General features: G+C 40.0%; 2 protein-coding genes across 2 annotated transcripts in view; both read right to left on the bottom strand.

Moving 5' to 3' along the window:
• Positions 1-1,139: 1,139 nt before the first annotated feature.
• The window catches only part of LOC111197672 (C-type lectin domain family 4 member M-like), an 82,667-nt gene continuing 70,065 nt past the window's right edge, over positions 1,140-13,741 (bottom strand). The window contains exons 2-6 of the mRNA XM_049472080.1: positions 2,929-3,098; positions 2,259-2,594; positions 2,035-2,177; positions 1,835-1,941; positions 1,140-1,730 (exon numbers count right to left, since the gene is read on the bottom strand). Coding sequence (XP_049328037.1) covers positions 1,574-1,730; positions 1,835-1,941; positions 2,035-2,177; positions 2,259-2,594; positions 2,929-3,094 — 909 coding nt within the window. The 5' untranslated portion in view covers positions 3,095-3,098 and the 3' untranslated portion in view covers positions 1,140-1,573. The remainder of the gene's footprint in view (positions 1,731-1,834; positions 1,942-2,034; positions 2,178-2,258; positions 2,595-2,928; positions 3,099-13,741) is intronic.
• On the bottom strand, positions 8,407-13,672 carry LOC125787871 (hepatic lectin-like). The gene is made up of 5 exons (XM_049472683.1): positions 13,501-13,672; positions 12,933-13,184; positions 8,866-9,008; positions 8,665-8,771; positions 8,407-8,557 (listed from the first exon to the last, which is right to left on the bottom strand). The coding sequence occupies exons 1-5, from the start codon at positions 13,670-13,672 to the stop codon at positions 8,407-8,409; spliced, it is 825 nt and encodes a 274-aa protein (XP_049328640.1).

Genomic DNA, 13,741 nt, shown 5'->3' with positions numbered 1-13,741 from the left:
GAAGCATGAAGTGCACTGACTTTGGACTTGATAGAACACAGTGGACCAACACCAACCTTCACACTAGACCTCAAGCAACTTGGACTATGTATATGTGCCATGCAAAACTCCAAAATTGGCTGGAAAAAATAATTTGCACCCTAAAAGTAATATTTGTTTGGACGTCCTTTGAAAAAAAAAAATACCTGAAATCAATCGCTTCCTATAACCATCAACATGCTTTTTACACCTCTCAAGTGGAAATTTGGAACACTTTTCTTTTGTAAACTGCTCCAGATCTCTAATTCCTGCAGGCATGTAACAGTACTAGATGTTATCCTGAGGTAAACTTTTCCACATTCAACCTGAAAGTAGCGTCTTTTGATGGTGGGGACCAGCTGGGATAATTGCAGGGTGCCTTCTCCCAACTTCAGTTTTAAGTTCTCTCCACAGGTGTTCAATGGGATTTAGATTCGGACACACTGCAGGCCACTTCAGAACTCTCCAGCGGTTCGTTTCCATCCATCTCGGTGCTGTTCTTTTTTCATTTATTCTTGATTTTTTTCTCCCAATTTGGCTATCCAATTGTCCCACCCCTATATTGAATCAATATAGACTTTAACTTTCAGTTTCTGATGCAATATGTTTTATACTTTAGATTCTTCTAACTACCACATTTAGCTTTAAGGACATTGCATGAGAAGGTGTGGCAAACTTTTGACATTTGATTTAACTGATTGTATTCATTGCACTGATGTCAAGAGTTTCACCATCGCCAATCTGGGTTTGACTGATTTATGGGTGGGTTTGATGTGGTGTTGAATTAATTGGTCAAAAAGCGCCCAATTAGACTACAAGTTACAGACAAGTGATGTTTTTACTGTATTATGTACAGTTGTGTTCAAATTATTCAATCCCCATTGCAGTAAAGTGTTTTAGCAAGTTTATCATTTATTTTTTATCTTGTTAATATCAGATCAGATAAGGACTTGTATAATAGATAAATGCAACTTATATATACCAACAAAAGTCCTTTTTTGTTTCCTTATTGACAAAATTATTTAACAGACATAAAATGACTTAGAAACTCGTCTTTTTTTATACAGTTAATGGTGTCTTTGCAACATGGAAGGTACTCAGGTTTGGGCCCAGACAATAAGGCACACTCCTCGAGATGAAGGCCTCCCTTCCAGAACTCCCAGGCTTCAGATGATAGAAATAGAGTGATTTCCATAAGAATTACATCACAACCTCTTAGATATCACCAAGCTAACAGTCGTTTAAATTCACTTTAATAGCAAGAAGCTCAGCTGTAGCTTTTATTTACACAATTTGTTGTAGATTTACAGTAATTCCTTCATTTAACACCATAGTAAAACCCACTTTAACTGTAGAAGCTTCTAACAAAGACACAACAGCAGCTTGAAGGTTTATAGCGCCCCCTGGTGGACAGCTTATTATATAAACATTTTAGAAATATGAGTAACACACTAAAGAGGTTATGAATAAATACAATGATGATATGTAAGTATTAAGAATGAATGTGAGTCAGTATGAAAAACTGCATAAACATAAATACACAGATTACTCTCAGTTACAGTTCAGTTACACCTTTCTCACAGATCCAGAATTCAGAGCGATGACAGGGATAATCAGCCCAGGTTGATGAACTAAATCCAGTGTTGTGGAACCCAGTTATAACACAGTCCTCATCTCCTCCATAATCATTAGGTTCTCCCGTCCACCAGAATCTGAAACACACAGAATCTGAGTGTTCACTATTTCACTTCTAGATCTTTAAAGAGCTACAGTGAAGAACTGCATCATGATCAGAGATCAGTTCAGTGTTTCTTACTCAGTGGTCAGAACTGATCCGTCCATCCATTTCCAGATCCCCTCTGTTACTGCATCAGTCAGACCTATCCAAGCTTCAGTTCTGCCAAATTCTTTATTGATGAATTCCTGAAATCCATGGAAATATTGATATAATGAGAATAGATACAGATATAGATACATCTCTCTCTCTCTCTCTCTCTCTCTCTCTCTCTCTTTCACCTGTTCCTCTATACTGTTGATGATCAGCAGGTCCGATCCTCTTTCTCTACAGTCCTGTCTGCTCTCACTCCAGCTCTTCTTCTCAGTAGAGATGTAGTAAAGACTGGAGCTGAAATATTTCCATCCCTCCCTAATCTTGGTTTCTATTCAGAGAGAAAGGGTCAGTACAGTTCAGTTATACAGAAATAAAGAAACAGTTCAGTGCACTCCATATATTTACTTACTCAGATCAGAAAGTCTCTTCTGCAGATCATCTCTCTCCTTCTGTAACTGGTATTTTTTCATATTTAGATTGGTGTAACTGGTCTGTAACTGGTCTCTCTCTGCAGTCAGATTGGTGTTACTGATCTGTAACTTGTCTTTTTCTGTAGTCAGGTTGGTGTAACTGGTCTGTAACTGGTCTCTCTCTGCAGTCAGATTAGAGTTAGTGGCCTGTAACTGGTCAATCTCTACAGCGAACTTGAACCACAGCAGTATGATGGCAGTCAGCAGGAGAACACACAGCAGCCCCAGAACCACGGCAACCAGTCTGTAGCATCTGCTTCCTGCAGAGTCTCCATCTAGTGGTAAATAGACAGAAACACATATAATCTAATTCATCTGTAGCATCTTCTTTTTATCTCCGTAATGTACGAAAATGTAGATTTTTTGGCTTGATATAGCTACTGCTCTTGCGCAGATCTCCACATCAAGGGGGAGCTTCAATTACAGCTTAAGCAGCAAGCTGATTAATACTGTCTCTGAGAGGAGTGGTGTGTTGTCAGAAGTAAAGGTGTGCAGTCAAAAAAAGTAAAGAACCTCTGAAATCTCTGGAGAAAACGTCAATATCTGTAAAAGTCTCAACAAGCAGGAAGCTTGTATCTCCTTTTTAAAGCAAAATTATCTCCTTGTTACCGTTATGCTGACTGTGTAGCTCCTTTTTCGTACTTTCATCCTCCTTGTCTGTGATTGGACCAGGGGCTCTAACAGTGTCTGCACTCTCGTAGATCTCCACCTCCATCTCGACCATTTCTCCTCTTTCTTCAGTCTGGTGGATATTTTCATATTCATCTGGATACATCTCTCTAATTTAGAGGAAATAAAATTGAATAAAAGCATTAATAGTAGGCAGCCCAGAGTTCATAAACCCATAAATATACACGTAGCAAAAGTGGCCTAAAAACGACCCCAGAAATGACGAAATATTACCCAAGGAAAAAAAGCCATTCTCTAAATCTCTATTAGAGCTTTTAAGAAGAGAGCTTCAGAGAGTGTTGGGAAGGATACGTTAAATAGGGGTCGGCAATTAAAATACTGTATTGTGTTTAATATTGTGAGAGGATCAGAGCGAATAATACAGAGTAGTATTTGTACAGTCGTACAAATATCCAGGGACTAGTTTCAATTAAGCTTTGTTTAAACTATTAGCAATTATGAATAAACAAATCATTTTTTAAACATAGTTGTATTTACAACTTTGTCTGGGCCACTGTACTTGTTATGGCCAAACCAAGTAGATGTAAAAATATTACAGTATGAATGACATATACTTGATTTTCTGGAACAGCGCCCCCAGTGGCTGGATTTTGCAGTTCACTACAGTGTCCCTACTTGAGCATAACCCCCAAATTTCATCCTGATTGGCAAATGAAAAGTCTGCCAAAAAGCCTGCTGAATGCTGATTGGCCGATGATGTCCAGCCACTTTGATTGATGAAGCTGCCCTTCAAACCAGCTTTAGAGGTTGTATAATAGATTCTGTGTGCAAAGTTGCAGCTTGATCGGGTTTACGGTTGCTGAGCAACAGTTTTTTAGCTTTAGCCCCTCCCCATTTTGACATATGTGTGCCAAACTTGACAGGCCATCTCAGAATCATGTGTTTAATAGGCCTGTGAAGTGTAGTTGAAATAAACATAAGGATTCAAAAGATATAACTGTTAAAGTTAATGTGGCTTTGGTCCAGAAGGACGAATTTGCATATGGCGGCCATATTGTTTACAAATTTCAACTTTGTCTTATTGAATGTTAAAGGCCATGTTCTCCCGAGTATTTTGATAGCAAATATGTCAGAATTGTTCAAAACTCCTACGACTAGTTCGCAAGAGTAGGTTTTGCATATTATGCAAATTAGAAAAAAATGGGCGGGACTTTGTAGTCCAAATTGGAAAGATGTTGGGATTCACCCAAGTTATCAAAGAAAAACATCATTTTGACCAATCAATGTAGTTTTTATTGTACGAAAGTCTGTACGAATTTTATCACTGTGGGTCTAACCTGTATTTCAATGATCCTCTGCTACACCGGACATTCTAACACAGAGTAAACAAACATGGCCGCCACCTTGTCATCACACAGTATGAGGAGGATTGGGAAGATAAAATGTACCGTTTATATTTTGAACAGCACTAACACACTAAATAGTGCACTATTTATGTAACAGGGAACGATTTTGAACACAGATCATACTTTCAAACAACCTCAATGTGGCAGGAAAGCCACAAACCTGCCGACTCTGTCTGACTTTAACACAACAACTGCAACTCTAAGGAGTCAATTCTAAACCGCACAGAAATAACAAAGTCAAAAAGTGACTAAGGACATATCGAGGAAATGAAACACAACATGGAGTGAAGATCTAAAATGCTAAGATAAGCTAAGCTTCCTTTTCACACAGACATGCTTTATTTACATCAATTATCATTTAAAAACTCAGTTTAGATTTTAAATGTCTTCATTTTAAGTGTACATAAGTTCCACTCACCTGTGATCGGAGACTCATCAATCAGAAAAATACAATGAAGATGTCCTTGTTTGTTTGTCTGTCTGGGTTTGAGAACACGGTTCCTCTTCACTGGTGCTCTTTCTGTCTGGCGGTTTCGTCTTTATGGGGCTAAAGGAAGTCTCAGACCTCAGCTGACACGCAGACTTTCCTTGAAACAATAGCTTGTGGTTTAAAAGTGTGAATGAAGAGCTGCCCGTGTCAGGCTGTTTTGTGCTCTTAGTTTTTTTTTTTTTACCCTCTCAACATGCTACACTTGAATAAATGCTATGGTATAACATATATTAAAGTCCATATTATTAATAAAAATTGTACACAGTCATTGCTTAAAGTGTTGGCACCCATAGAAGTTTTCCAGAAACTACAAGGCTTCCTATAACCATTAACAAGCTTCTTACACTTGTCAACTTTTGCAAACTGCTCCAGGTCTCTCATATTTAAAGAACCATCCATCTCTGGGTGCTTTTTGAAGTATGTTTGGGGTCATTGTCATGCTGGAAGACCCATGACCTAGGATACAAACCCAGGTTTCACCAAACACCAGGCCTTACTGTAGATTGTGACCCAAAATCCTTTGGTAAGCTTCATATTTTATGATGCCTTGCACACAGTCAAGGCATCCAGTGTCAGAGGCAGCAAAATAAACCCAAAACATATTTGAACCTCCACCATGTTTGACTGTTTTGTGTTCTTTTTGTTTGTAGGCCTTATTCCGTTTTTTTAGGAAACAGTAAAATGTTCTGTTCTTTACCAAAAAAGCTATGTCTTGGTCTTATTTGTCCACAGACAGAGATTTTGGCTAACTCACATGTGTCCTCCCATGTCTTCTCCTGCCATAGCCATGGCTGGATTACTGACCGGGCCAGTGCAGCCAGCGCCCAGGGGCCCTTGAGGTCAGGGGGCCCTGGCCCAAAACATTTTGCGATTCATTTTTAATTCTGGGAGGTCCTTGATTTTAAGGATCCTCTGACTATTAGGAACTTTGACCCCAGGGCCTCTTGGGGGCCCTAGCAATGCTTTTGGGGGCCCTAGCAATGCTTTTGGGCCACTTATGAAAATAGATGTGGCGTTGTGGCACTGCTTTGACTTGGACTTCTGGTTGTTAGGGTTCCTAGGAAAGAGGGGAGAGAGGGCCCCAAAAAAGAACAGGGCATACCATTAGAGGGCCCTTGATCACGATGGCCCCTGCTATGGAGAGGCCTGGGCAACACTTTGCCTAGGGGCCCAGACTATCCTTAATCAAGTCCTTGGCCATAGCGTTTCATTTCATTCAAATTTCGACAGCTATTTTGCGCTGATGCACCCTGAGCCTGCAGGACAGCTTGATTTTTTCATTATCTTTGGAACTTGTTTGGTGCTGCTTATCCACCATCCAGACTATACTGTGTTGCAATGTTTTCTCTAAATTTCTCTTCTCGTCCACGTCCAGGAAGGTTAGCTACAGTGCCGTGGGTTGTAAAATTTTAGAGCATGTTGTGCACCATGGAAAATGGAACATTTAGATCTCTGGAGGTGCCTTAAGATTGTGGGTATTTGTCCACAATTTTGGTTCTCGCAGAGTTCTCTTCTTCTTTTTCTGTTTTATATGCTTAGTGTGGCACACAATACAAAGATTGAGTCAGTTGATCTCCTTATTCTCTGCTTTCAGATGTGATATTTTAAAAATTGCCCACATCAAGCATCACATGCTTGAAACAAAGCTATGTACCCTCAATTTTGCTAAACTTTTCTGGGAGTAATACTTTATTGGTAGCCTTCAATAATGTGCAGTACCTGCTGAGGCCTGGAGGGGGGGCCACTGTTACACTAAATATAAACTAAAATATATTGCTATAATTGTGGTTTTTAGTTTTGAAAATAATATTATTTTTATATGGTATCATTGCAAGTTTTAAGCTTGTATGTTGGGTCAATAAGCACATTTAGGTTGTTTTTTTAATTCAATAATGCAAACACAGTGTTAAAAACAATAGAAAATTTATTACAAGATATACACATTTCATTAATGACCGAATAGTTATAACAAACTTAAAAAATAATGATGCAAAAAAAGAAAACTTTACAGTATAGGATCACAAATAACAGTACTTACAACAAAAATAAACACTTTTAAAAGGTTAAACAATATCTCAACTAATCATCTAATATTTAATTGACACTGGTTAAGACCTTGTTAAACATTAATGCATGCTTTAATGCCTAATGCGTTCAATTTAATGAGAGTTCAATTAAGAGACAGATGTCTGAGGAAGCAAGGAAGAAATGAAAGGAAAGGATGTTGCATTTTGTTGCACTGATGTTTAGCTGTTTTACATTATTTAGTCTAGCTCATTTTCAGATTAAACAAACAAACATTAATATTAGACAAATCAGGTCCAATGTGAAAAAGTAATTGGCCCCTATGAATTAACTTTAATTAACCACATTTTTTGGAAAACTGAGTTCACTTTCACTACTAGCCTCAACCAGGCCTCGTTACCACCAGACCTGTAGAATCAAGAAATAACTTAAATAGAACCTGTCTGACAACATGAAGCAGATAAAAAATCTCAAAAAGCAACACATTTGTAAGGCTTTGAGTAAACCTGTGAAAGCTAATATTTACAAATAAATAAAAAACATGGAACAGTGGTCAGCTTACTAAAACTACTCCAAAAGGGCATGGAAAACTCATCCAGGAGGAACCCAAAACAATATCTTAACAACTACAGGCCACACCTGCCTCAATTAATGTCAGGGTTCTCTTGGATGAGTTGTCCACGCCCTTTTGGAGTAATTTTGGCTGACCAGTCACTCATGGGAAGGATCCCTACTGTTTATTAACACTGACCTACTGGATGGGTGGTCCATGCCCTTTTGGAGTAATTTCAGTAGGCACACTTGGAAAGGTTCACCAGTGCTCCATGTTTTCTAAATTTGTGAATAATAGCTCTCACTGTGGTTCTCTAGAACCTCAAAGTCCTAGAAATAACTCTAAACCTCATCCTGAGTACTTTAAACCCACCATGAGTACTCTAAACCCACCGAGTACTGTAAATCCCAGTCAGAGTACTCTAAACTCTACCTAGAGTACTCTAAACTCACTCTGAGTACTCTAAAACCTCACCCTGAGTACTCTAAACCCCACCCTGAGTATTATAAAAACCCCAGACTGAGTACTCTAAACCCAAGACTGAGCACTCTAAACCCACCATGAGTACTCTAAACCCACCCGAGTACTGTAAATCCCAGTCTGAGTACTCTAAACTCACCATGAGTACTCTTAAACCCACCTTGAGTACTCAAAACCTCACCATGAGTACTCTTAACCCACCCTAAGTACTCTAAACCCCATCCTGAGTTTTCTAAATCCCACCGTGAGTACTCTAACCCCCACCCTAAGTATTCTAAACTCACCCTGTGTACTCTTAATCCCACCATGAGTACTCTTAACCCACCCTGAGTACTCTTAACCCACCCTGAGTACTCCAAACTCCCCCATGAATACTCTAAATCCCACACTGTGTTAGATTAGATGAAAATGCTGTAAATTGGCTGCAATAAGAAATATTGAAAATAAAAATATACAGATTAATGCAGAGTTTTATAAACTGACTCTCTCCAATTTAAACTCAGTTACAATCCAGTGAAACGTTTCTCACAGATCGAAGATACAGGGTGACCACAGTGATAATCAGCCCAGGAAAAAATAGAATTAGCATTCTTGTATCCAGTTATAGTGCAGTCTTCATTCCGATAATTATTGGGTTCTCCCGTCCACCACAACCTGAAACACAGAGTTAGATATTTAGAACCTAAAACACAAAGTTAGACCTTCAGAGAGCTACAGTGAAGAACTGCATCATGATCAGAGTTCAATTCAGTGTTTCTTACTTAGTTGTCAGAACTGAGTCGTCCACCCATTTCCAGACCCCCTCTGTTTCTGCATCAGTCAGACCAATCCAAGCTTCAGTGCTGCCAAATTCTTTACTGATGAACTCCTGAAAACATTATAAAATTATGTGAATACATACAAATCTAGATACAGCGCTCTCTCTCTCTCTCACTCTCTCTCTGTCTCTCTCTCTCTCTCACCTGTTCCTCTTTGCTGTTGATGATCGCCAGTCCTGCTCCTTTCTGTTCACAGTCCTTTTTGCTCTCACTCCACCTCTTCTTCTCAGTAACGATGTAGTAAAGACTGTAGTTGAAGTATTTCCACCCTTGTTGAGTCTTTTGATCTTTTCAAAGAAAATACAAATGATACAGTGCAGTTTATGGTACGGTACAGTACATTCAGTGGCGATTGCTCGAAGACTGCAAGGGAAGCTCAGCTTCCCCTAAAATGTAAAAAAATAAGTGATTAAATATATACTGTTGTGTGTACATGTCACTGATTAAATATGCGCTACAACGCGCTGAACTAGAATCAGCTTCTTATCACTGGTAACACCGCAGCTTTCCTCTCACTCATTCCCACAGCGCTGCTTTAAACAGTGCGGACGCTGAGCGTCCACAGACTTCAATAGTGGAGCAAAGCAGGCGGCGAAACGAGACGAGTCATTGGATAAATGCTGGGCTTTGTCCCGCCCATCGGACGCTCAGCGTCTCTGGGGGTCTATGGAGCAGTGGGCTGTCCAAACTGTCCAAAAAGGAACAAAATTTACCTGCGTTTTTTCCTTTACCAACTTTAAAGATTTTGCGTAATGTTTTTTTTTACTGATCATTTCATGTTTATTCATGTCATGGCGTCTTTTTTTTATGTAATTGTTCAATGTAAAGAATGGGTACCTTTTTGTTGTGTAGTGAAAACGTGAAAATAATGCCTTTTGTTTACAAAAAAAAAAAATCATCTCCGGGAGAGTAGAATTTACGTATAAATAAAACTACATATGTTAAGATGTAGGCCGAAATTGAGCTTCCCCTCCTTAAAAGACCAGCATTCGCCACTGAGTACATTTCCAACAGATGATACTGTAGATGTCCTGATCGAGGGGTTTGATCCCCTGAACTGATCTGGGCACTATGCTAGCTAATACTGAGACAGTATCTCAAATCTTAGTTTTCTGTAGATAATAGGGATATAAACAGTTTAGGTAAGATGTGAGGATCGCACTACCTGGCTAGTTAGGGCCCTACAAGTTTCTGCACCAAGATTTGTGTCTTTGTGACAAAAAACAAAAAGAAACACACATAACATAAGAAAACACGGGAAACGAAACCTGACTGATGTAAAAACTTACAACCATGAACAGGGGAAACAGGTATAGGGGGACTATTTAAACACACGGACAAAGACAGGAAACAGGAAACACGTGGAACCAGGTAACAAGGGGGTGGAGCTACAAATGAACAGAAGACAGGGGTGGAGACACTGGATAAACACAGGGACAGTCCAGAGGGAACCAAAACAGGACGAGACCACGACACTGCAGTTTAGTGAACGGACTAAATAATTTTACTACATCCTGTCATCAGCATCAGCTATGTGGGCAGAGTCTCTTTACACTTCATATCAAACCATATGGTTTGTAGAATGCTTGGCGTTGCTTTACCACCAGATGTTGTTAGGAATTCTGCCTGCATGCCCAAGGGGAGTCGAATTTTGGCACAACAAAGTTCAACAAACTCTGGTTCATTTAAAGGCTGCCTCAACTTCCAACTGTCTGAAAGTCTGAACCAGCTAGAAAAGTGGTTAAGTTGATCCAAGTAGACCGAGACCACCACTTTTTGTCAGACCAAACTCTGGTCCTTTGGTCCAGACTGTGTTTCGCGGTCCAGACCAAACAAGGTAGGTGTGAAAGCACCCTTACAGAAGGCAACATGGGTCTTATCTGTAAAGAAGGATTTGGCAAAGCCATAAAGAAAGGAACTTGTCCTGAGCTTTGGCCTTTCCCCCCATTGACAGTGCTCCACAGCTGAGAGCAAACTGGCAAAAGAAAGGCAACTCCGTAAGCATCGGCCGGCCAGAGGAAGTCGGAAGCCACTGAGACAAGTTGCCTACCAAGCCGGTTTGCCAATCTTAGTTCCTGATTTTCCTAAAGGCATACAGTTAATCACTAGTTGTTGTGGCTAATTCTTATGTCAGGTGACCTTGTCGTCAACTAGAAAACTCCAACCTTAGCGGACAGTAGATGCAAGCTGTAGTTGATACAGGGAATACGATGACCCTTGCCTTTGCAACGCAATGGCTCACCTCCACTCCCCTGTCCTCCTCAAAAGAGACACTCTACACATTTTCTGGCGACAGAATCAATGGAAGATGACCTTCATACTCATCCCTGACCTGCCTGTGTCACTGCAGGTAACACAGTCAAGGTGTTTGCCACGTTTCCACCAACAAAAGTAGGTTCCATAACCAGAAATGTTTGTTCACAGTGGGAACAGGTTAGGGTTGCAGCGGTAACCGGTTTCACGGTATACCATGGTATCAAAATGCACGGTTATCATACCGTGTGTGTTTGCTTATTACCGGTAAAACGCAAGCCAGCGGAGAAACTCACCCGCACATGCGCAACTCTGCTCCGCTTCAGCTCCTCAGCACACAGCGGTGAGAACGGCAGAAAGTGCATCAGAATAAACAAATCTCCGTCCGCCTAAAAAAAGGCTAAACTAAAATCAGCAGTGTGGGACTATTTCAGATACCCGCCGAACGCACCCGAGGATGGTTATCCGATTTATGATCAATGTGGCCGTAAAGTCACAGCTAAAGGTGGACATACGTCAAACCTGTTCTCCCATCTCCAAGAACACCACCCCGCCGTGCAGCGCAAAGTATGTGTTTAGTTTATAATTTAAATCTGAACCTAAATAAAACCTCTTTGTAGTCGTGCACAACCCATGCGGTAAGCGCCCGCAAAAGCGCTGAATTATCCGAAATTTGGGCACGCAGGTACAGGCGTGAAGTGCGTGCTACGACGGATTCACGTGTCTGTGTAAAGGTGCTCGCCGGACTGGATGTGAAAGACGCCATTCATTTACATGCGTTCATTTTCAAATTCTGACGTGCCTGTTTTTCATGTGTTAAAACCAGACTCAGAAATAAATCCCCTCTTTCTGCAGTATCTGGTTATATACCAACTTGGCAGTAAAACGGACGTTTACAACAGTTGTTGATCAGACACTGACCCAGGCTCAGTTTATCAGATATTAAATAATTTAAACTTAAATAATTGTACTGAATAGTTTAAACACAGGATCTTTACTTCTTAGAGGACATGTAATGTGTGACACGTGTGTGTGTGTGTGTGTGTGTGTGTGTGTGTGTGTGTATATATATATATATATAATTATATACACCCTTAATGACCTTAAGAGTAGTGGAAAAACCTGATTTCCTTCACCTAATGGTGTACAGTTTATTTTTTTTAAGGAGACATTATCTATATAGTTGTTGCAGGTTTCTACAATAAATAGTTAATTGAACAAAAAACCTTTGTTGTAATTTCTTTAAGGGTCAGTTTAATAATATATGTAACAAACTGTGATACCGTGATAACCGTGATACCGCGGTATTTTCTGAGACGGTTATCATACCGTGAAAATCTCATACCGTTGCAACCCTAGAACAGGTTCTTCCGTACAAACTGTGACGACATCTGGGGAAGTGTCTTTTCACTGCCGCTGTGCAATGCCCTCTGTTGATGATGTAAGATTTGAAGTTTTGATGGTTCCAATAAAACTGGTGGAAACCAGGGCTAGATTGCTGAAAAGCTCCACGGTTCTTATAAGCCCGAATGGAACTGTTTCAAGAACCAAAGTTCTTTTGGTGCTGCTCAGCCATTGAAACCCATCCCATGAAGCTCTCTAGGCTCTATTGTTCTTGAGCAAATCTAAAGACCACATGAACTTCAGAGGTCTGTAGTGACTGACTCTACAGAAAGTTGGTGAGCTCTGCGCACTATACTCCTCAGCATTTGGCAACTGTGCTGACCCCAACCTCATTTTACATGGTCTAACACTTTGTGGTTGAGTTGCTTTTGTTTCCAATTGCTTCCATTTTGTTATATCACTTAAAGTTGACTGTGGAATATTTAGTAATGAGGGAATTCCACAACTTGGACTTGTTGCACAGGTAGATTTCTATCATAGTACCACAGTATGGAACCCATGAACATCTTACTGTTGACGAGACAAGGGACAGTTAATGATCAGTATTCACTTACACAGTTCAGGAAGGTTCTTCAGAAGTCCATCTCTCTCTTTCTGTAACTGGTCTCTCTCTATAGTCATGTTGGTGTATCTGGTCTGTAACTGGTCTCTCTCTGCAGTCAGGTTGGAGTTACTGGTCTGTAACTGGTCAAGCTCTACAGTGAACTTAAACCACAGTAGTATGATGGCAATCAGCAGGAGAACACACAGCAGACCCAAAAACACTGCAGCCAGTCTGTAGCTTATGCTTCCGGCAGAGTCTCCATCTAGTGGTAAATAAACAAAAACCATGTAATCTTATTTTATGGTCTAATTAATCTGGAGTATCTGCACCCTAAATGTGGGTTCACGCTATACACATTTCAGGGCCGTCAGGTGGTAGTATCTTTAACACTTCACAGTATATTTATAGTATAGTTAGACAGTTGAGCCATTCAGTTAAAAACTGTGTAGACCTGATTTTATTGTATTTTTTTTACATTTTATACAAATATGTAAAAAGTAAACACTGGGGGTAGAAATCCATCAAACTGTAACTTTAGCTTTCAAAATTTCAGATAATTAAAAACAAAATGCTGATACCTGATTGGAGAAAGTGCAGTTTCTTCTTCAGGTTGGTGTACTCCATCTCTGTGTCAGGGTCATGACCTTTAACGGTATCGGTGCACTCATAGACAACCACCGCTAAGTCCTCTAGGTCTTCACTTCTCAGCTTCCCAAAGCAGGACACGTCCTCAAAATCACTCTGAGACATCACTCTGTACAGCAGACTGACAGAGGTAGAGAATTAAAAAACTACCAAAAAATACATTAAATTTACATT

This window comes from Astyanax mexicanus, chromosome 25 (assembly GCF_023375975.1).
Source record: "Astyanax mexicanus isolate ESR-SI-001 chromosome 25, AstMex3_surface, whole genome shotgun sequence".
Lineage (NCBI taxonomy): Eukaryota > Metazoa > Chordata > Actinopteri > Characiformes > Acestrorhamphidae > Astyanax > Astyanax mexicanus.
This window is presented reverse-complemented; position numbering and strand designations above follow the sequence as displayed.

Excerpts from the sequence above, each read along its gene's own strand:
- LOC125787871 (XM_049472683.1), bottom strand. The coding sequence starts at position 13,672 with ATGTCTCAGAGTGATTTTGAGGACGTGTCCTGCTTTGGGAAGCTGAGA. Across the intron at positions 13,185-13,500 it reads ACTGCACTTTCTCCAATCAG|ATGGAGACTCTGCCGGAAGC; the intron begins GTATCAGCATTT and ends ATTTACCACTAG. Across the intron at positions 8,558-8,664 it reads GACTCAGTTCTGACAACTAA|GTTGTGGTGGACGGGAGAAC; the intron begins GTAAGAAACACT and ends TCTGTGTTTCAG.